The following is a 23,172-nucleotide window of genomic DNA, read 5'->3' as shown; positions in this document are numbered from 1 at the left end:
TACTTACCTTTAGGTCTGGCTTTCTGATGGCTCTGTTTATGATGTACTCCTCATCTGTAATGACAGGGTGGTCAGGAGTGACACCTAACTCGCTGTTTAATGATGACAGGTGGATCCACATTACCTTTTTCCGTGAGTAAGTTTGGAATTCATCCTGAGGAAATAGACACCAAAATCCCCATGAAGATGAGAGAAGTCATAAGGCTAAAATTCAACATAGGAAACATCATTTTATTATAATCCTGCAAGTTTATGGAGTTAATAAACATTCTACACAAAATTACATGCCCTTGAACACTAGTAGATAGAAAGCCTTGAAGGAAAAAGCCTGTTATCATTTATTGAAGAATCTGGATGTGACTATGAGGCAATGCCCTATATAACAAAATTCAAGGGTAGGGAGGTAGATTCCCAGAAAAGAGCTAGTTTTCCCTCTTACCCTTCAATCTGTGAGGCCACAGCCAGATGCGAATTTTCACAAAGAGGGAAAAAAAAAAGGCTAAAAGCAAGCACTCTAAAGGGCTTCTGTGGGTTTCTGAGGATGGGGAAACCAGATCAATCAAAGCATCCCAGGACTTCCAGTCCTAACTTCGATTCTACCTCTTCCAGGTCAGCCCCTGTAACACCATTTGGGGTTGGGGGACTACCACTATCCTTACTCCCAAAGATCCTAACTGCCCTCTCTTGTGCTCCTAATCACTTTCTTATTTTTTAAATTATTATTATTACGTTCAGTTAACCACTGTATAGTACATCATTAGTTTTTGGTGTAGTGTTCAAGGACTCATTAATTGTGTACAACACCCAGTGCTCATCACAACACGTGCCCTCCTTAATACCCAACACATCATTACCCTATCCCCCCACCTCCCTCCTTTCTGAAATCCTCAATTTGCTTCCCAGAGTCCAGAGTCTCCGATGGTTTGTCTCCAGCACTGATTTCTTCCCATTAAGTTTTCCCTCACTTCCCCTGTGGCCCTCTGTGCTATTCTTAATGTTTCACATATGAGTGAAACCATAGGATAATTGTCTTTCTCTGCTTGACTTATTTCACTTAGCATAACCCCCTCCAGTTCCATCTTAATCAGTGTTCGCTTTGTATTCTCTTAGTTCACCTAGACCACTGGAAGGTAGAAAACATGTTTTATTGTCCCTTATATCCCTGTCCATGTGGAGAACTGTGACCTGCCCAGTGAAAGTGAATGAATGGATGTTTGTCCGTGACTGAATGCATGGATTGAAGGCGCCCAAAGGTAACTGTCAAAAGGTTAGCATAGGTAGGATTCAAGAAGGTACCTTCCTTCATGATCTTAACTGAAACCTCTTCCTTTGAAGTTCACTGCTGACTTCATCACAGAATGAAAATAGAATGAGTAGCGCTGGATTGAGTAACAAGTACTACAATGGTACCTCAGAGACAGACACAGTAATAACTGTAATTATTATCTAGAATGAGCAAATCTTTTTTTTTCCATAAAAAACAAGACTGATTTATTTTACAATGTAAGCATTAAAAAAGTTTTACTCTTATATGTAAATGACAAGAAAAATATGACAGGCAAGTATTTGTAACATATACAATGAAGGGTTAATACTTTGTTGGTGCAAACTAGAAGACAAACACTGAAAGTAAAACTGAAATAACAATTCAGAAAAGACAAAAAGGTGAAATGTGAATATCGAAGGCTGGGTTAATAAGTAATAGAAATCCGGTGAAAACAATGAAGATCCATAGTTTATGTACAAAAATAGGAAATATTTTCAAAATGATAAAGGTATTGTTAGAGAGGCATCCCCACAGGTTAGTGAGATCTCTTTAACAAAGCAAATTTGACAGTTACATATGATTTATTTTTAAAAATCATATTTATAACCTTGTAATTTTATTTTTAGAAATATACCCCTAAACAACAACCATAAATATTTTAAAAAACCCACATTTGTGCAAAAAGATGTTCATCATTTTTACATTAACAGTTTTAAACAACTAAAAATGATGTCAAAGTCCAAAAGAATTAAATGGAATGGGTAAATCTTTTATTTATTTATTTATTTATTTATTTATTTATTTATTTATTTGCAGCATAACAGTATTCATTATTTTTGCACCACACCCAGTGCTCCATGCAATCCATGCCCTCTATAATATCCACCACCTGGTACCTTGACCTCCCACCCCCCGCCCCTTCAAAACCCTCAGATTGTTTTTCAGAGTCCATAGTCTTTCATGGAATGGGTAAATCTTGTGCATAAAATCCACTAGGATGACTGGGACACCTCAGGAGCTAGGAAGGATGGCAAGGGAAGTCCAGCCTGAAAAATAATTTGATGCCTAAGGAATGTAGATCAGAGCTGGGAATTGTCTCCACCAAACCCACATTTGTGGAGAAGAGTATACCAGCTGCTGCTGCAAAAGGACAAGAGCAGAAGATACACTTGTTGTTGGAGCTAATCTCTTACATTGATTTTCCTCAAGAGAAGCCCACTTCCATAGCTTTGCTCCTTTGCTTCCTCAGCCTGGATTACACGTCCTTCTTTACTCTCTTTAAGCCTTCATAAGGCTAGACCCTAACCATCCTATGGGGTCCAGCTCAAATTTCACATTACGGGAACCTCTTCAATTCCTTTTTCCCTAAAATATCAGGGTACTTGAACCTTTACCTGTCACCTTATCACTCTTCTTGAACTATGAGTAGGGACTGCTTCTGATGGGTATCTGTGTTCAGCCAGGCCTAACACAGCTTCTGAGAGACAGCCAGAGACTAAACCGGGGAGAGATAGAGAAGTAGGGTAGAGGCAGAAGAGGGGAAAGCAAAGCAAAAGGTGTAGGGAGAGAAGGGAGGACGAGGAGGAAAGAGAAAGAAAGGGAAGGCGAAGGAACGGGACAGACATAAGGAAGGCGGAAAGTAGGTTTTTAGGCTCTGTAGGTAACTTCTTTTAATTCTAAAAACCGTAAGTATATAACTAAATCAAATTAGATTTCTATGAAGTTACCTACAGAGCCTAAAAATGACAGAAAATGGTTACATATCTAGTGACTGAGCCACTGAACTGGTGGACACATTCTGGGTATTGTGGGATAGGCAACAACTCCATAGGACATATCTTGACAATGATACAGTTCAGCATTATCTGACTTTGCCTTTGATCATGTCAAAGGGGATATTGTTGTAAGGGGGTTTTGTTTGAACATCTAACAATAAGAAGAAATAATTAACATTTATTTAGCATTTCTGTTCCAAGTATTCCATCAGCAAGGCTCAGGCCAGACCAGTCTGGTATGGGCAGCGAGGCCAGAACTGAGACTTGAAGCCAGGTCTTCCTACTCCAAATCTTGACTCCTTCCTCTTTGTTTCAACAAGTTGTCCGTGTTTTTTTGCTCATGTATGAAAATTACCATGAAATCTGCATTATGTAACAAATAGCATCCAATTTTTCACAATCTCTGCTCTTTTGGCAGCAGAGAATCTGATTCTTAAAACCAAGCTGTCACCCCTTGGCCCTGTGAGGCAGCAAACAGACCTCTTGATTATAATGCCTAAAAAGGGAATGGCGAAGTGGAATACTGGAACTCCCAAGTTCTTCCAGGCCAATGATAATCTAATGCACCAACTCCATGACTTCATCTAGGTCAGTATGTGACCAAAAATTCATCTATATGCCTCCATCTTATTACATAACCTGTATCATATTTAAATCAAAGGTGTTTGGATATAGTTGCCTTTAAGTTTATTTCTTACCATCACTCTTAACCTCCCCCCCAACTCCTAAAACCCATAATTCTATAGAATGCAAATGTATAAATCTTTTTTTTTTTTTGAAAGAGAGAGTGCATGGGTGCGTGTTGGGGGTGGGAGGGGCAGCAAAGCGAGCCCCACCTCAAGCTCAATTTCCCCACCCTGAAATCATTACCTGAGCCAAAATCGTGTCAGATGTCCAACACTTAACCAACTGAGCCACCCAGATCAGTGATATAATGCAAACTATAATTCTATAGGTCTAGGAAAGATACCAATAGAGAGACGATCATTTTTCTTAGAGTGGGTAATAATAATGATTTTTCTCATTTATTGCCATGTTAAACACTCTGTAAAATTATTCACTTTTACCCCTGGGGATAAAAATATATTATATGTTTATAAAATATTAAAAATTTTTTTAAAAATTATTCACTTTTTTTTTTTTTAAGAAATTTACCCAACTTTTTAAGAAAAAAAGAGCAGGTAAAAAATTGGAGGGGAAAGTGTGTCAGTTGTGAGGTGTTCGCTCTGGTTAACACCAACAGCTTCTCCCGGTTTTTGGTCTGGCGTTGCCCAATATGGAAAAAGCACGACCCCTTCCTGAACAGATTTCAGGTCTGAACCATCTTGACCATCAGTGCAACTCTCTGAGCCTAATTTTCTGCCTCCGGCAAGCGGGGCTGAGAATACCACATGTCACGGGTGTTTGAAGAATTAAATGCAATAACACATAATGCACCTGGTCCACAGTCTGGCCTGTTGCTGAGTGCAACAAATACTGGTTGGCCTATGGCTCTGTGCCTTATTTTCCATAGCATTTTGTTTCTGAGAGCTTTCTGCAAATAGGACTTCGTTTTCCCTTTGAGGAGATGTGAGAGTCTCAGAGTCTTTCTATTTATTTTTCCTTTCTGAAAAAGAAGCAGTTTTACCTGGAAATGGCTATTCCACTTCACTCTGTTTCTCAGCTCTCTCAAGCAGTTAATGATCCCGAAGAGACTTAAGTGAACCGGAGGAGCCACCTCTTTAAATAACTGCTTTGTAATGCAAATAAGCCAACTATTTGCTTGGCAAGTCTAGACTTTTAACACCTCCAGGCTCCTTGAGCAGGCTTTACCTTCTTTTTATCAAGAGAATTAACCAGCTCAGTCCCTGAATTTAAAGAGTAGAATTTAAAATAATTCAAGAGTGCCTTTCAAAGAACTGAATGTACACAGGGGAACTTTGTTTGACCTAGGTGTGGGGGGAGTGGCGAGGAGTTGGGGCGGGGGGTGGCCACTGGGCATTTTTTAATTTCCGTGGTCTTGGGATTTCTGAACTTTGAAATGCCAGGCTAACTTTTATATTTGCACAAAGTGAGTGGCCTTGCTTATCTTCTTGCAACTTTTTGTAATACACATCTGTTGGAATTTCAGAGTAGTGTAATGGTCACTTTAAGTTCATGCCAATGCTGTGACTGACCTTGTGTAGGAGTTTGCTACGCAAAATGTACTTCTGAGATTGCCCTAAGAAGAAAAGTGACCCAGGGTGCCTGGGTGGCTTAGTCGGTTAAACGTCTGTCTGCCTTTGGCTCAGGTCATGATCCCAGAGTCCCAGGATTGAGCCCTATGGGCTCCCTGTTCAATGGGGAGCCTGCTTCTCCTTCTCCCTCTGCCCCTCCCCCTGCTTATGCTCTCTCTCAAATAAATAAATAAAATCTTTACCAAAAGAAATAATAATAATAATAAAAGAATAAATTTAAAAAGATGAGGAAAAGTAACCCATTGCAAAGTTCCAAAGAGGTATCAGAATGGCAGTATTTTTCATTTGGACGTGGATACATCGTAATGCTAAAAACATAAACTCTAGCTAAGACGAAGTACTTAGAGGATTATGAATAAAGTAATAATAACTTACATTTTTCAGGTTCTTTCTAGAACACTATCTTTAGTCTTTACAGACCCATGATTTTGGCAAAATATTATTCTTTTTATCTTTAATTATCACTCTTTTCTTTCCTTCTCCTTCTTGGTCATACCCATTGATACTCTTAATAGCTTGGCCTAATATTCCCAAAGTTGCTTAGCTGGAAAAAGTTGACATTGGCTAGAACGTAGGATTTAGTTATAAAATAGAGAAAGAAAGTTCTGTGCATTGAAGAAATCTCTCACTAATTATTGTCTCAGTACTCTTGGGACATGTTGCCAGATAAAGGGGAGAGGTGTAGTGGTATGGAGACAGGACAAAGCAGGAAAGTTCTATGACAAAACAAGAGCTATATCTATGTTTGTATACCAAGAAAAAAAAAAAAAGAAAATTCTGAACAATTCAGCATATACTTTTGGGGAGATTAAGTATTTTGCTTGTATTCATGATCATTTTCTGAAGGAAGAATAGGTAGTGAGTTTGCTAACTTTCCAAAATGTCTGGAGATGCGGGGCATAGTAAGAAGTAACAAATAGGGGCGCCTCGGTGGCTCATTTGGTTGGGCAACTGCCTTCGGCTCAGGTCACAGTCCCGGAGTCCCGGGATCGAGTCCCCATCAGGCTCCCAGCTCCATGGGGAGTCTGCTTCTCCCTCTGACCTTCTTGCCTCTCATGCTCTCTCTCACTGTCTCTCTCTCAAATAAATAAATAAAATCTTAAAAAAAAAAAAAAAAAAAAAGAAGTAACAAATAAAAAGTCAAAATTGGTTTTACAAAGTGTGTAGTAACCCAGGCCCATGGCATGCCTACACGCCAGGCCTGGATTTCATCAAAGCACCTCACACGCACCCTCTCATTTATTTCTCATGACAATACGGCAAGTACTACTGTTAGCGCCACTTAACACAAGAAGAGTAAGGAGAGGCTAAGTGCGTGGGGGCGTGCTAAGTTAACTTACCTGTTATGCATTGGTTCCAAGGTTGAAGGTCTATCCCCCAGTGTGAGTGCATTTGGAGATAAAGACTTCAGGAAGTAATTAAGATTAAGTGAGGCCATAAGGGTGAGATCCTAATGCAATAGGACTGATGCCCTTATGAGAAGAGAAAGAATCAAACCTCTCCCTCTAACACGTGGGAACACAGAGAGAGGGTATTTGGTCCTTTGCAAGCCAGAAGGAAGGTCTCACCAGGAACTAATCCTGCCAACACCTTGATCTCGAAATTCTAGCTTCCAGAACTATGAGAAAATAAGTTTTTATTGTTTAAGGCACCCCGTCTGTGGTATGCTATTATGGTAGCCTAAGCTAATACATTGCTCAAAGTAGGTCAAGAGCAACACTGGGAATAAACCCAGGCAGTCAGGCTCCAGACTCCACTCTTCTACCATTTTACAGTATTGCCTCTGTGGAGCCTGCTGACCAGCCAGAGGGTAGTAAGATCCCCAGTTCCAACTCCAGTTCAGCTCTGGACAGAAGTTTTTCTTTCACTGCTTACAGCTATGGGACCCTGAACTTTTCTTAAAAGTTCTCTATGCTTCCATCTGTAAAATGGCAGGGGAGGGAGGGAAATAATCTCTACCAGAAAAGACCATGTGAGGCAACATATTTGCAAATATCTTGCAAAATGTAAATCACAATACAAACAGCCCTCTGTTAGTAATCACAATGGTATGGTACTGGCACCCAAAAAAAAAAAAAAAAAAAAAAACACATAGATCAGTGGAATAGAATAGAAAACCCAGAACCAAACCCACAGTTATATGGTTGGTTAATCTTTGACAAAGTAGGGAAGAATATGCAATGACAAAAACACAGTTTCTTCAACAAATGGTGTTAAGAAAATGGACAGCTACGTGCAAAAGAATGAAACTGGACCAATTTCTCACACCGTACATAAAAATAAATTCAAAATGGATCAATGGCCTAAATGTAGGACCTAAAACCATAAAAACCCTAGAACAGGGAAACCTGGATGGCTCAGTCGGTTAAGCATCTGCCTTCAACTCAGATCATAATCCCAGGGTTCTGAGATTGAGTCCCACATCAGGCTCCTCACTCAGTGGAAGCCTGCTTCTCCCTCTGCTTGCCACTCTCCCTGCTCGCTCGCTCTCTCTCTCTCTGACAAATAAATAAATAAAATCTTTTTTTTTTTTTAATCCTATAAGAGAGCACAGGTGGAAATTTCTCCTACATCAGCCATAGCAACATTTTTACAAGATAGGTCTTCTGAGGCAAGAGGTAATAAAATTACCTCTTCTGAGGCAATAAAAGCAAAAAAAAAAAAAAAACCTATTAAGACTACGTCAAAATAAAAACTTACGCGCAGTGAAGGAAACAATCAACAAAACTGAAAGGCAACCTAGTGGGTGGGAAAAGATATTTGCAAATGACACATCTGATAAAGGGTTAATATCCAAAATATATAAAGAACTGATACAGCTCAACACCCAAAACACAAATAATCCAATTAAAAAATAGACAGAAGACATGAACAGACACTTTTCCAAAGAGGACATACGGATGGCCAAAAGACAAATGAAAAGATGTTCACATCATTCATCATCAGGAAAATGTAAGTCAAAACTACAATGAGATATCACCTCATACCTGTCAGAATGGCTAAAAAACACAAGAAACCAGTGTTGGTGAGGATGTGGAGGAAAAGGAGTCCTCATACACGTTGGTGGGAATGCAAACTGATGCAGCCACTGTGGAAAACAGTATGGCTGTTCTTCAAAAAATAAAAATAAAAATAAAACTACTGTATGATCCAGTAATTGCAGTACTGGATATTGACACAAAAAAATACAAAAACACTAATTTGAAAGGATATATGCACCCTTAACGTTTATTGCAGCATTGTTTACAATAGCCAAATTATAGAAGCAGCTCAAGTGTCCATCAATAGATGAATGGGTAAAGAAGATGCGCGCGTACGCGCACACACACACACTCACTAGAATATTATTCAGCCAAAAAAGAATGAAATCTTGCTGTTTGCAAGCCATGGATGAAGCAAGAGAGTATAATGCTGAGTGAAATAAGTCAGTCAAAGAAAGACAAATACCACCTGACTGCACTCACATGTGGAATTTAAAGAACAAAACAAGCAGAAGAAGACAAAAGAGAGAAACAAAGAGAGACAAATCAAGAAGCAGACTTTTACTACAAGAAACTGATGGTTACTGGAAGGGAGGTGGGAGGGGGATGGGTATAATAGATGATTAGGATTAAAGTGTACACTAAAAAACATTCGTCAATAAATAAATAGCCCTGTGTTATGAAGGACAAGCTATTTTTCTTAACATAGAATCATTTCTGATAGGAGAGCCCACAGAATCTCAGGGCTCTCTGGTTGGATGTCTAAGGAAAAACCATGTTGAAATAAGGGCTGGGGAAATGTGATTCAGAAGAGGGAATGTGTACCTAAAAGAAATATAATACTGTCTTCTCTTACTTTCTCAGCCTTGACTCTTCACTTTAGCATCTTTGTAAGGAAAGTGCTGGTAAAAACCATGAGACCATTTATTACAGATTAAATTCAAGTTATTTAATTGTATTAAATAAATATTGAGCACCTGCTATGGCCACGTACTAGATGATGTGGAGAGTGAAAAGTAAGTCACAGTTACTGTCTTCAAAAAGCCTATAATCTAATAAAATAAAAACTATAAATAAAGGAATATAGGATAGTGAGGAAAATCTCTGGTTTTAGAGGGTCAGAAGACATGTGCAAGTTCTTTGTCCACACTATTACCTTTTCCTGGGCCATTTCCCACGTGCCCCTCCCCAACAGCCACCATCACCTTTTGACTCATTATCCTTTGGAGATTGGAAAGCCTCCTTGACTTGGTCAAAGCCCTGTCCTGTCTTACAATCTTACCATAACTATGAATCCTTCCTGAGCAGCACTTATAACAATTAGATATTTATATTTATTTGTTTAGTGATCTAGTAAACTTCATGAGGTCAAGAACTTTGATTTGACTAATTGTTATACCCCACTCCCTGGCCAGAGTTAGCCCTGTGGCTGGCACACAACCTGTGTTCATCAAATTTATGAAGGAGGGGAGGAGGGAAAGAGGGAGCGACGAGGGAGGGAGGGAAATCCTGGGGGACATTTACTAGGCTTTCTAGACTGCAAAGCTGTTACCTGTATCCTCATCTGTAAAATAGAGACAGATGATAGTGCCCATTTCCCAGGGTTGTTATGGAAGTTATATGAAATAGTCAATGAAATTCTGTTTTATAAAATGTGAAATGAATAACATATTTTCATACAGGGCAGATTGCAGAAAGCATTATAGCAGTCAGAGGTGAAAATACGTAACTCAAAGAGAATGAAGGAAAGGTAATTAATTCCCCCCAGAATTGAGGCAGGGAATGGATCAGCAGCGGAAAAGGAGGTAGACGGCTGAGAGACGACTAGGTTTTCACAAATAGCAGTAGAACACCTACTTTCTATACGTGTGCGTGTGAGTGTGTGCATGTAGGAGTTGACTCCTCACCAGAATGTCACTCTACTGGACAGGGATTTCCATCTGTTTGGGTCATAGCTGTATTCCCGGTACCTATAACAATGTCTGGTACATGATTGGCGCTCAGGAAGTATTTAGCGAATGAATAAATAACTGAATGCATGAACAGGTTAGAAAATAGCAGAAGAAATGTTATGAGTAAAAGCAAAGACAAAAAGTGTCTGGCTCCCTTGGGAAATGGCATTGATGGGAGGCAACTGGGCTTGGAGAGACCAGACTACGGAGAAGGAGGGAAAGAGGAGTCTGGGATCCAGAATACGTGAATACATATATTGGTGGCTAAGAGGATCCCGGGGCTGGTGGTCTTCGGATGCCATTTGCATGGCTGAGTTGCAGAATTTCTGAGTTTTCTAAGACACCCAGCACTGACATCTTTAGGTGAAACTGAAGAAAAATGCTCCCCATTAAAACACTGAAATAAAACAACCTGACTCAGCCTAGTAACCAATCATCACATTCTCCTCTGCACATCATGAGTCTTTGACAACATGTCACATATGACAGGAAAGGGAAAAAAAATGCATCTGTAATTATAATAAAGATGAAAACTATGGAAATTATCAGGAGCATCTGAATTCAAAACACCAATGAATGTAAATCATGCTATTTGCATAGAAATGTGGCAACCCTACAGATATCAGTTAAAATTCAGAAGTAGATGAATAATGAATAAAATGCCACTTTTAAAATTACAAAATAAAAGTGTAATTACTCTTGTATTTTGGAAAAAAATCTCACCCTTAGAGGGGTTTAATAAGAGATGGGAAACTGAAAATAAACTGAGCACTAAAGACTTTTTAGTCAGTACATCGGCGCCCCCCTGACACTTTTTTTAATGTTAAAAAATGACTACCTCATCAGTGTCTGTGTTAATGATCTGTAATCTTACCAGTGTGAGATTGATGATAAATACCAAGTACTGATTTTTTAATAACATGAAAAATAGACATACAACACATCTTCAGGTAGTAGTTTTCTTAGCCCTCCTTCATGGGAGGTCTTTATAGTCCAGCGATCACAATATAATTCAAATAAAAAAATTTTAAGGAGTCATTTCATGCAAATAACCTAGCCACAGACTTTTAAACTATTTGTGGCCAAAGCTTCTTTTCATCTAAAGCTCAGATTGTAAGAATGCTTGGTATAATTGAGTTCTTGTCTAATTACATAAAGACTAATTTAGAACCTCATTTATTTGGAGAGTTTCTGGCATAGCAAATCCATTTAAAATGACACATAAGAGGAGGTAATTAAAAATTAAAGTTGAAATCAAGATGAAAAAGGCAAAATTGAAGCTGGTTTAGATGGCTCTGATTAGTTATGGAGAGCAGTGAGATGGGAGAGGGGCTTAAAACACTTTGAAAGAAACAAAGAGGAAGAGAATGGAACACAGCACCCTAAGGCACCAGTGTTTTTAAATTTTTTCCAGTATGTAGCCAGGTGCGAAGTTGACCACATGCCACCGGGAGAGGTGACCTCATGGAGCATGGGTGAATACCGGGGATTCGAAGGCCCTAGACCTCTTTCCCATGTTCCCCATCCTGGAAGGGAATGCTCCTGGCTCAAAAGGGGAGGGCACAGCTTCCAGAAAGCAGCCTGTTATATGTGGGGCACCTAGCCCAGAGCAGACTTTTCTGTAAAGCAAGCTGTCAGAGCTGCCTCAGCAATAATACACACACACACACACACACACACACACACACACACTCACTCACTCACAATTAAAATGATCTCCAATCACGTCTTTTACAGTTTGCAACGGGCTTTTCAATCCACAACCTCATTTCATCCTCACACCAATGCAAACAAGAACAAGTACTCTTCCTTGGCCTATTTCCCAAGTGGGGAAATCAAGGTCCTGAAAGGTTAGGTAACACTCCCGAGGGGTCACACATCTGGAGTGCTAGGACCTCGTGACTCCAAATCCCAAACGGTACACTCGTTCTCTATTGGTTGACAATTTGTTTGTTTCTCTTACTGGATTTTTTTTTCTCTTTTCTCCCTCTTCATTTTCCCTTTACACACTTCCCCTCGAGTTCTTTCATTTTCCTCCCTTCCATTGCCATTTTCTTGCTCGTTTCCTCCTATTCCTGTCCATGACTTGGCTCTGCCTGCAGTCTCAGACAGTACAGCTAGGCCCAGCCAGTGATTCTCAGATCCAGAGAGTCTGGCGGTACACTCTGAAAGGCAGGAAGCTTTTCTGTTCCTAAGGTTGTTTCTGCAGCAGCAAGAGCGTTGGCCCCTGAGAACCATAGTAGAGCTTGGAAGGAGGTGCCTCTAATTTCAGGCTTATGATTGTTGCTATCCTCCCCTCTCCCCGCATTAAATAGTGTGTTTACCTAGAGAGATTGTTATATATAAAGAGGTGCTAACAGCCCAGCAGAGGTTGATTTATCAATAGTTTGGCTGTCATTCTGGGCCATGTGGGCTGATGTGTTGTGAGAAACGCTCACTAAAAGTCAGTCAGAGATGGATCATTCCGTGAGACTGCATCTTGACTCCTATCCATGGGAAGAGCCACTTCAGCCTATTGGCCACTATGTATTTATGGAATCCCCACCCATGCAGGAATTAATGCAGCAATTAGCTAATTAGAAATAATCCCTTCCCTTGTGGAGCTGACATGGCAGCAGGAACAGGAACAACACACATTGCCTAAGCGGAATGAATGCTAGGAGGAAGTATTCGCTGAGCAAATTCAGGGAATCTCGCCTAACACCAGCACTTTGTATTAGAGAGAGCGAGCGACAATGAGCTCAGAACAAGATGGCTTTTTTTTTTTTTTAAACCCTAGCTTATCTGCAGGACGCAACACACTCCCTCAAAGATTGTGGCTCTCTCAAATCAACAGAAGACAGTATCCTCCCCAGAGGGGTGCTCCCCGTCTCCTCCCCACCTCTTCCCATCCCTTCCTTGCTCGAGGGGGACTAGGATAGTAGATACATCAGGACATGGGAGAAACATCCATGTGAACTTTGTATCTTGCTGCCTGCCTTAAGTACTTCACATTACCCATTACTTTCAGCTGTTCAGAGGGTTATTCAGGCTCCAATATTCACAAGACTCACAAGTTTAGAAGGAATATCCTGTGAAGCAGGTCTTAATGAAATCCTGTCATACACAAATTATTGAGTTCTTGGAAAATAAATACAAGGCTGTGATGGAACTTTTCATGTGCACGTCTCCCACAGCCATCGTGCAATGAGCTGTCCAAGAGAAAGGGTCGCCAGGTACAAAGCCAGATGCACACTTACCGTTGTCCTCAGCAACACGACATCTGCCTCTTGTAAGGAACACGGGACACAATTTGCCCACACATGCCAAGCAGGTCTCCAGTAAAACACCAAGGGGAGGATCCCAAATGAGAAGATGGATCCAGCAAGACAGAGGGTTTTCCGGCAGCCTTGAGTCCGGTAGCCAAATATCTCCTGGGGAAGAATCAAAATAACCCCAAATATTGGTTAAGTACAGTAAATAGCAAATCAACCAATTGGGATTTTGGTGATAAAACTGGGGGCAGAGAATGAAGAAGTCAACGAGAGACTGAGAAACTGGAGAAGAATCCCTAACAAAATACCACGTGTTCCCAGGCCCCCAGGAAGTCGCAATCAAACTAGGAAACTCAGTTTCTATAATTTGAGCACCTGGTTACTCTGTGCCAAACACTATGTTAAGAGATACGTTATCTTAAGTCTCTTGAACATTCCTTGAATAGAATGATATTACCCTCGTTCATAAATGATAAGGTTGAGCTCAGAAAGCTTGAATGGAAAGACCTGGCCAAGGGCCCCAAGCTAAGAATTCTGCTTCCAAGAGTCAAACCCACGTTTGACCCATAGCCTTCACAGACATGACTATGAGCTATGTGATGGGAGGACCAGATGACCAGCAGTCACATGGGCAGGAGAGAACCAGGCTTTGAGGGTGTACTCTGGATGTGATGAAAGTGTTTGACCCACAAGAGGGTGAGTAACTAACTGTGAACCTGCCGTCAGGACATTAGGGTGGGGCTGTGCATTCCACCCTCCACCCTTGTTCAGTTGCACAAAGAATTTCACAGCATGGGGGAAAACTCGTAGAAACTATTTGGGTTATTGAGCCCTTGCTTTGAGCTGGGAGGGGATTGGAGACCCTGAATGATACAAATATGGCAAGAAAAGAGTCTTCTAATATATTTACAATCTGGACAACCTTCTTCCTTCCAAGTACAGCCTGAGACAGAATGGAAAACCAGCCCTAAAGTTTAAGGCCTCAGTTCCTCAGTTCTATCACACAAAGTCAAAGGTATCCATTACACTGATCCTCGTGGCCAAAACTGAAAAATCAAGTATCTTCATTAAAAGCATCAGAAATAACCCAAAGGATATGGGGAGATGGAGAGGAGAAGGGAGTTGAGAGAAATTGGAGGGGGAGATGAACCATGAGAGACTATGGACTCTGAAAAACGATTGAGGGTTTTGAAGGGGCGGGGTTGAGAAGTTGGGTGAGCCTGGTGGTGGGTATTATGGAGGGCACGTATTGTATGGAGCACTGGGTGTGGTGCATAAACAATGAATTCTGGTACACTGAAAAGAAATTAAAAAAATAATTTTTTTTTTTTAAAAAAGCATATTCTCTGGACCAAGACATGTTGGATTCAAAGCCTAACTCTACCACTTGCTGAGTATGACCCTGAGCACGTTATTTAGCCTCTTTATTCTTTGGTTTCTCATCCATAAGATGGGCATGGTGATAGAACCCACTTCACAGGGTTATGGTAAAGATTAAATAAGTTAGTACGCATAAGGGCTACACATGCGTTTATTGCTGCTGCTGCTTATGCTGCTAGTTACTGCTGCTTCTACTACCATCTAACCATTTCCCCTGAAGTAGACCTGAAATTCTACCCCTCAGTTATTGGCATTTAGATCTAAGAATTCCTCATGTCAATCATTCTGCTCCCACTAGGATTGCCTGTTAGGATAACAAGGGAGCTGGAACACACCACTCTAAATCAGCCACCTTCCTTATCTCACTTGATAAAGATTACATTATCAGAAGGGTTTCTGTGATCCTTGGCTAAAGGCGCTTACATGTTTAATTTTGGGGAGCCTTCCTCATATTAGCAGTGCCTCTGGGTACTGACTGTCTGCCTTCAGCATTGTCCACATTTGGCATGCCTTGGATAAAGTATTCACGTTAAATCAGAAACATAAGCTCTTGGCCAATTTTGAAAACTAGAATGTCTCTCTTGACATGAATCCTCTCTTGTCCCAAACTCAAGCTCTTGCTCTCCAGCTGCCAGGCCTGGGATGATTCTGCCCCCTCATCATTCTTGAAGCAATGCTTTGTTGACCCCATATTGAACAGGATCCCAATCCTAAATCCCATACCTGTTCTGAGTCTACCCCATTATCTTTTCCCATGTGCTTTTTAATGTTTCTATAGTTTGGAACAGGTCAACTTCTACCTAACAATCCAGACATGGTATCATATTTATTTTTTTAGTGGTATATTTAAAAGTTTCTTTATATTGCCCATGAATTGAATCCCCCATGTAATATGTCCGAGTTACACCAATTCTAGAAGCACAGATATCTCTGACCATGTATTCTTTTATGGGCTATGCAATGAGAGCCCTCTATAGTTTCTAAATTGTCTTCATGTTCATTATCGAAATAATGTAAACAGGAATTATTACCTTCAATTTTCAGCTAAGAAAACTGAAGTTTAAAGTTATTATATATAATAGATGTGATTAACAACTATTATTCATAACAATAATAGTAGCTAAGACTTATTGAGCACTTCGAAGCCCTTCACCAAGCACTTTGCATCTACTCTTCCATTTAGCTGAAAGAGATTAAATAAGTTTCTCAAAGCATAAAGCTCATAAATAACTCAAAGCTAGATCTCTAGTCTAGACCTCTGCAGCACAGGGCAGATAATGTGAGCTGGTCATTTCCACTCTAAGGTTCTTCTTCATTCTGCCTTAGATTTCAGTTCAATGTAACAAATAATTTTTAAGTGTCCACCAAAAGAACAGACATGTGCCAGACACAGAGATGAATGAGATGATGTCGTTAGCCTCAAGGAGTTCAGTTTAATGGAAAAAGAGATACATAAACAGATAAGAACAAACAAGGTTAGAGCAATATAAGGGTTATATAGAAAAATGACTATATAAATCGTCATCTGAATTGGGTGCTACTTATAAAAACACTGGTACAGCAGTAGACCAAAAGTGTCACAGTCAGGCCAGGTAAATATCCCCAGGTTACACCAGAGTGTTGCTTTCAAAGCTTGCCTGCCTTCAGTTCTGTGGACACTACCTCAGTTAATAGCTCATGACCAGTAATCCATTGTCAAACTTTTAGTAGAAAGGCTGGAATAATGTGGACAAGGAGTGTTAAATTATTGCTTATTGACATAAGTTGAATTATATACTGACTGGAAGTAAATTGCATTGAAGGGACTATTAATAGGTATTGGATTTAAAATTGCAAAAATTAGCATGGTGCTGTTTGTTATGACCCTGTAGCAGTTTACTTCCTACATTATGGAGTGCCTCCCACATCCCTGAAAATTCTTGAGGGAACCTTCTTGCTACTCTGCACTCCACCTACACTTACCTCCCACAAAAAGGAATAAATCAGCCGAAAAAATAGAGAGAGAGAGAGAATATTGAGAAAATGTCAAAAGAATATCACACTCATGGCAGTCTACATGCATTATGAAATAGCACACTGTCCCTTTCTTTCTCTCCCCTGCTACCCACAGATTCTTCTATTCCCTCTGTCCCTGGAGATCTAGGTCCTTTGCATTCCTAAGGGCTTAATCTTTGGCTGCCAGGAGTCCAGGTCTTCTTCTCTGCAGAGCCCCAGTATTCAAGAAGTCAGACTTATGCTCTCCAAAGCAGTGGTTTCAACTACCTCAGCCAACAGAGTTCCTTAAGTCTATAGACCCTAATCACCAGAAAGAAATACACACAGATGCATACAAATAGACTTCTCTGTAGAGATTCAGAGAGCTCCCACAGTGTAGGTAAACCCCTTTCTTAGAAGGTTCTTGAAGCTGAATCAAGGCTGATCTTTCTAGAGTTTACATTCTGTACTTGAACTTAGGGCCTGACACTGCTTCTGAAAATGAAGACAATGCTTCTGGAAATGCACAGGAGAGGGTGATGAGAGCAGGGCATTGGCTGACTCCAGGAAGCTTCTAGGGTAATGTCATCATCTGGGGGCTCGCCAAGTCCTGAGAGTGGCTCTCAGCATGCTAGTCCCAGAGCTAACCAGCAGAATTCCTCTCACAGAGAAGATTCGAGGTCACCAGGTCCAAGAGACTAGTTGGAATGAGAGAGTGAGATGTATGCAACAGTCACAAGACCGGATGAATACATGGGTATTAAGAGTTTTTCTTTTCCCAACAGCGCTGTCTCCGAGCCTGATTGTCCTGCCAGTGGAGCCAGATGCAAGCATGGTGCTTAAAATGGGCTCTGGACTCTTCTATGACCATCTCCCACCCTGACTGACATGCCTTCTTTAATCATTGTAATTAATTCCATCAAATTACGGTAAAATCCCATTAGCCTGGAAGCCATTTATTCTCTTTAAGACAATTTTGCATTTTTTTACTGGCTCCACTAAATATTTGAAAGTTTAAGTGATTTTTAAGTTTCTCTTCCTTAAGATATTCTTTTTTCCCTTATTTCCAAATTTGGGGTGTGAAGAGAATGTTTCACTGGACTCAATTGTACTAAATGAATGCAATTTACATCACTCTTTATCCCAACCACACACCTTACTCCAATTTCTACCTCAGCAGCTTCTTGCTCAACACTTCAATGCTAAAAAATGATTTCCCAAGGGTCTCCTAAGTTCATTTGACTTCTAGATCAACGTGAGATATTCTCAACTGGAATGACTGAGTCTAGAAATCTTAAACTGGGCACTCAAGAAGAATGACCTGCAGACAGGTTTCTTCTTGGCCTGGTAAGCATTTCTTAGAACTTTATATTGGTCCCCCAGTTGTTCTCACATAGACATTCTGATTTCTAGCTTTTCTTTAAAATAAATCAGAAATGGGCACCTGGGTGGCTCAGTGGGTTAAGCCTCTGCCTTCAGCTCAGGTCATGATCTCAGGGTCCTGGGATGGAGGCCCAGACTCTCTGCTCAGTGGGGAGCCTGCTTCCCCCCACCCCTATCTCTGCCTGCCTCTCTGCCTACTTGTGATCTCTGTCAAATAAATAAATAAAATCTTAAAATAAAAAATAAAATAAAATAATAATAATAAAATAAAATAAATCAGAAATTGTGATAGCACAGTACCCATATTCTTGTACTGGAGGATTCGGCTAGGGAACACCAAATAACCCAGGAACTACCCCAAAACCATCCGACAAGAGAGAGAATGAGGCCCTGCGGTACATTTATACACTGGGATCTTACACAGCACTTCAGACAAACTCTACAGCAACACTCCATAGCGTGGATGACTCTCAGTAACATACTAGTAAGTGATAAAAGTCGGTGTGGACAATTACATAAGCATGGAAACATTTTTACAAGGTTAAAAACAACAAAAATTTAAAGTGTATTTTTGGGATAGACTTAAGTAAAAGAAAGCTACATCAAAAGGAAAGCATCGATTGCTGAAGGCCAGGAATTGATGAAGACACGCTATAGGACAATGGGTACCCCCACTGAGACAAGGCAGGACCACATTGTCAAATGTAGACTATTATCCAGGTCCTACATCTTGCTGGAGGTTAGAGTCATCATGTTATTATAAAGAACCCATTAAAGAGATAACTGAACTAATGCAACTCAGCATTGCCAAGTAAGGAGAGTGTCATGAACCAAGGCTTATATAGACAATCTAATTGTGAGCACCTAAAGGGAAAAAAAGGAAGAAAGAATTGATCGGAGTAAGAGATGCCTCCCCTTTAAGTGAGCAGATGCTTCCCTGTTTCTCATGGTCCCTGCCATGCTTTCTCTTTTCCTCCACCCTGAGGCCATATGTCAGATTCATTTCTCATCTCACACTGGGCTGCTCATCAGAGTTACAGGCTCCTCCTGAAGGCCAGTGGTTCTCAACCAGGAGTGATCCTGCCTCCAGGGGACATTTGGCAATAGCTGGAGACATTCTGGGTCATTGTCAACTAGGTGAGAGGTGATACTGACACAGCTTCTAGGTAGAGGCTAGGAATGCTAGTAAATATCCCCCAGTGCAGGTAAACTAAACATCTTACAGTGCAGAGGACAGCTGTCCGTCAACCTCCACAACAAAAACTTCTCCGACCCCAAACAATGCTAAGGTTGAGAAACCTGAGCAGGTATTGAGTTTCCCCCACCTAACCTAAGCAAGTCCCTAGTCTAAGTGCCAGGATGTCCTCCTCAGTACTCAGAGGAGACCCAGAGAATTTTGATACTGAAATCTATGGTAGAAAAGAATTCACACTTCACAAGTGCCCACTAAGGTCAGTAGTGGGTGCAGCCCCTCATTTAACAGATGAGGAAAACTAAAGTGTTAAGAAAGAAAGCAAATTGCCCTTGTGGTCTGCACCAGCCTCCCACCCCAAACTAAGCCACTCTTGTCCCACCTCGTTTTGCCCTGACCATGCCAAACACAGTCCCCGAACCCTCTCCTGCCTCCGGGTCTTCCCATGGCTGGCTCTCTCTTGTTTGCAGAAGCTTCCTTCACGTATATTCTTCTCAGAGTCATCTTAGCCAGTCTCCTACACAAGGATAAGCCCCTGACCTCACCCACCTTTTATATCTTTTTAGCATTTTCACAATTCCTACTTAGTATTTTTTGCTGGCTGCTCTAACTCCCTCCTTTCTACCCCCAAGACTTTAAGTTCTATCAGTTCAGAATCCTTTCAAGTTTGTTTCCTCCAATATGTTTAACTAGCACCTGGCACATTATCTGCATGTAGTAGGTATTCAGCAGATATGTGCTGAATGGATCAATCAATCAGTAAGTGACTGTACTAAAGGGAAGAAGGAAGGGAGGAAGAAAGGAAGGAGAAGGAAGGAAGGATGGAAGGAAAGGAGGAAGGGAAGGTAAGGAACCATTACTCTTCTTGTTCCTAAGCCTAGTTTAACTTACCTCTTTCTTGGATTCTCTAAAAATTAAGTCATTCCAAGGTACGGGGGAAAAGGAAACACAAACAACTTTGAGATGCTGCTCTACTTTGGTCATTAGGAAATGTATTTGCATTACACTCAAGTTACTCTTTAAGGCTAGGTTTCTTAGACGAGCACTTTCATTTTTCTTCTTCTTCCTCCTTATTGTCTATCTCTAGGAGCTGAAAAGATGCTAAAGGTAAGACTGAGTCTCACAAACTCCTTACCGTCAACAGAGGCAAAACAAGAGCCTGGACTGCAAAGAACAAACTGATTTGGACATCTGCTGCCCAAGCTTCTGCTCTGGACCAAAAGGTGTGTTCACAATGCCTGTGAGTGAACTATAATAATTTCCCAGTATAGTATACTAATTATACTAATATCTACAAAAAAACCAAAATTATTTTAGAAATGGATCAAGAATATCATGACTCCAACTAAAAAATGACTTTAGAAATAAAGAACTATATCACTACTTAACAGCCGAGTACCATTTTCCATTAACAATGTTGACATCCATTAACTCATGGCAAGCTTGTGCCTTAAGGGGATCCTAAGGAGTCTGGTGACCTGGCCACCATTCACTATCCCATGACAAATAGTTGGAATGTCACTTAATTTCATTTCCAGCTCGGAATTCTCACTTCTTTCTCACTCCTAACTTGGAATGTCCTCTGTCTGGCCATTGACTCCTCGTTCTCTTGCTATAGCCTTACATCACACAATTACTATGGGAAACAATGGAATGACACCTGTGTCAGGTGTCAGTCCCCAGAATTGAGGAACTCATCATAAAAATGTTTAGGTGCTACCTCCCAGCATCAAGTTTTCAGGTGCCTTTCCTGAAGTTCGACTCAAATTGCCCACTGTGTCTAAGGCCATGGATAAAGTAGGTCTGCTAGAGATAAGTTTCCCACCCTCCAAGAGCTGACAAGGGAGATAATGAATTAAATAAATTAGTAATTAATTAATTAAAATATTATTCTGGGCAGAAAATATTGAGTGTTATCTGAAAAACACTAGGAGAAAAATGCTATTAGGTTCAAAGAGATGAGGATGTCCAGCTGAGATGATAATTAGAAAGCGCTTTCCAGGAGCATTGTTCGTGGAGGTGGACTTGGAGAAGTTTGCAATTTCAACAGTGTGGAAAGGAGGGTATAAGAAAAGTCACTCCAGTCAGGAGGAACTAGCCCGCAGCAAAGGTGCGGAGTCTGAAAACATCGAAGTGTATTTCAGGACAAAATGTCATTTTAAGGTAGAAGGTCAGCGTACGGTGGTGTTACAATTAACCCAGTCATGTCAGGCCAATTACTGCACTTTTGGGAGGGACTTTGGGATTCAAGGATGTGTATTCTACTGCAGGTAGCCAGTGGCCAAAAGTTGTTGAATCCTTAAAATTTACACTTCCATCTTTCCCCCTCCACACCCAGCAAGTGGACCTCTCGTGGCTTCCCTAAAACTTGGTGTCCTCGGGTGAAGTCAGAGGGAAGAGGCCACTGCCTGTGGTCTTCCTAGCTGGGCAGAAGTCCGACTATGGGAACAGGAAGAAGAGGTATGTGTGGGACTTCAGTGTCCTTCGACTAAGCATGGTTTCTTCTTTGCTCAGGATGCTGCCAGCCTGAGCTATGGAAACTCCTCTTTGTCACACCAGTTGGAAGGCTGAAAAACAAACTGTCCCACCCATCAGTGGCAGACAGGGTGGTAATATCCTGCCCCGTGAATAATTGTTCATCTAGCTTGGCTGAAGCTCATGAAAAATCAGTCCATGTAAAAAAAAAAAAAAAAAAAATTCTAGTATGTCCTTGTCACCCTAAATATTTATTATTTCCCACATTCTGATTTAACCCTCACAACTCTATAAGGACATTAATATCAGCCATGGACAAGAAATAAGTAAGGTAGGGTTCAAAGAAGTTCAAGAATATACCCTTACTCACCCTGCTTAGATAACAGAGACAGGTCCTTCTTACTCAAAACTGCTTCCTTCCCCACCCCAGCCTGCCTCTCCGGATGACATTCTGTCCTCAGCTCTCTGACATCCTTGTCTGACAGGTGTCATGGGGGACACGGCTTGAACTCTTATTAATTGCTCACATCTGAGCTAGTGTAGGTGCTGCCCAGACAAGTTCTTAGGTTTCCCTTAAACAGGTTTTCACAAGCTCAAACTGCGAAGGGAGAAGAAATAGGCAAGAGGGACTCCACCCAGCAAGCAGATGGTGGTTTCTGCCAGCAACATCCTAATCTTCTGGTCTGGCAATCTTGGGCAAGAGGCATTTTCTAGGTTCTTGTTTAGTGCTGAAATTAAAACTTCTCTTCTAATGATGTCTGAGTGACGTAAAACAAAGCACAGACAGGTCAGTATGCGGGACTACTGGCTTGTCTGGGCAGCCTACTCACTGAACAGGATAAAGACCCAAGATTGGGCAGGGAGGGGAAAAGGCCACATTTAAAGACCAAACACTTGGGTTCAAGACTGTTTTTGTTTTGCCACTTACTAACTGTATCATCCGGAAGTCAGTACCCCATCTAAAAGAACACTATTGTTCACCAAACTGTTATGACTATGAAATGTATAACAGTGGTAGAAGCATTATTCAAATATAGGCTGCTGTTATTATGAGGGCAATTAGACTTAAGGTTAGTTATTAAACCCTGAGGGATGCCCGGACAAGTCTGGTCCCTCCTTATCATTGAGATCTCAGCTTCCTTGACCACAGGGTCTCAAGAAGCCACCCAAGGACTTTTTAGAACATCATCCTATTTTAAACCTCTACAAGCCTATATCTTCTTCTGATATTTTTGTTTATTTCTTTGTGATCTGTTCCTAGCATGTAAGTTCCACAAGAGCAGAGCTTCGGTTTCTCTTGTTCCTTGCTGGATCCTGGCACAG

The 23,172-nt window shown here is 40.9% G+C and overlaps 1 protein-coding gene across 4 annotated transcripts in view; it reads right to left on the bottom strand.

Moving 5' to 3' along the window:
• Positions 1 to 23,172, bottom strand: part of ATP13A4 (ATPase 13A4) — a 128,743-nt gene that overhangs the window by 81,282 nt on the left and 24,289 nt on the right. For all 4 annotated transcript variants that reach the window (XM_032337676.1, XM_032337692.1, XM_032337709.1 and 1 more), the window contains exons 2-3: positions 13,431 to 13,604; positions 8 to 154 (exon numbers count right to left, since the gene is read on the bottom strand). In XM_032337676.1, the coding sequence (XP_032193567.1) occupies positions 8 to 154; positions 13,431 to 13,604 (321 nt within the window). The remainder of the gene's footprint in view (positions 1 to 7; positions 155 to 13,430; positions 13,605 to 23,172) is intronic.

Source organism: Mustela erminea, chromosome 1 (genome assembly GCF_009829155.1).
Source record: "Mustela erminea isolate mMusErm1 chromosome 1, mMusErm1.Pri, whole genome shotgun sequence".
NCBI lineage: Eukaryota > Metazoa > Chordata > Mammalia > Carnivora > Mustelidae > Mustela > Mustela erminea.
The sequence above is the reverse complement of the archived record's forward strand: the minus strand, read 5'-3'. Positions and strand labels throughout refer to the sequence as shown.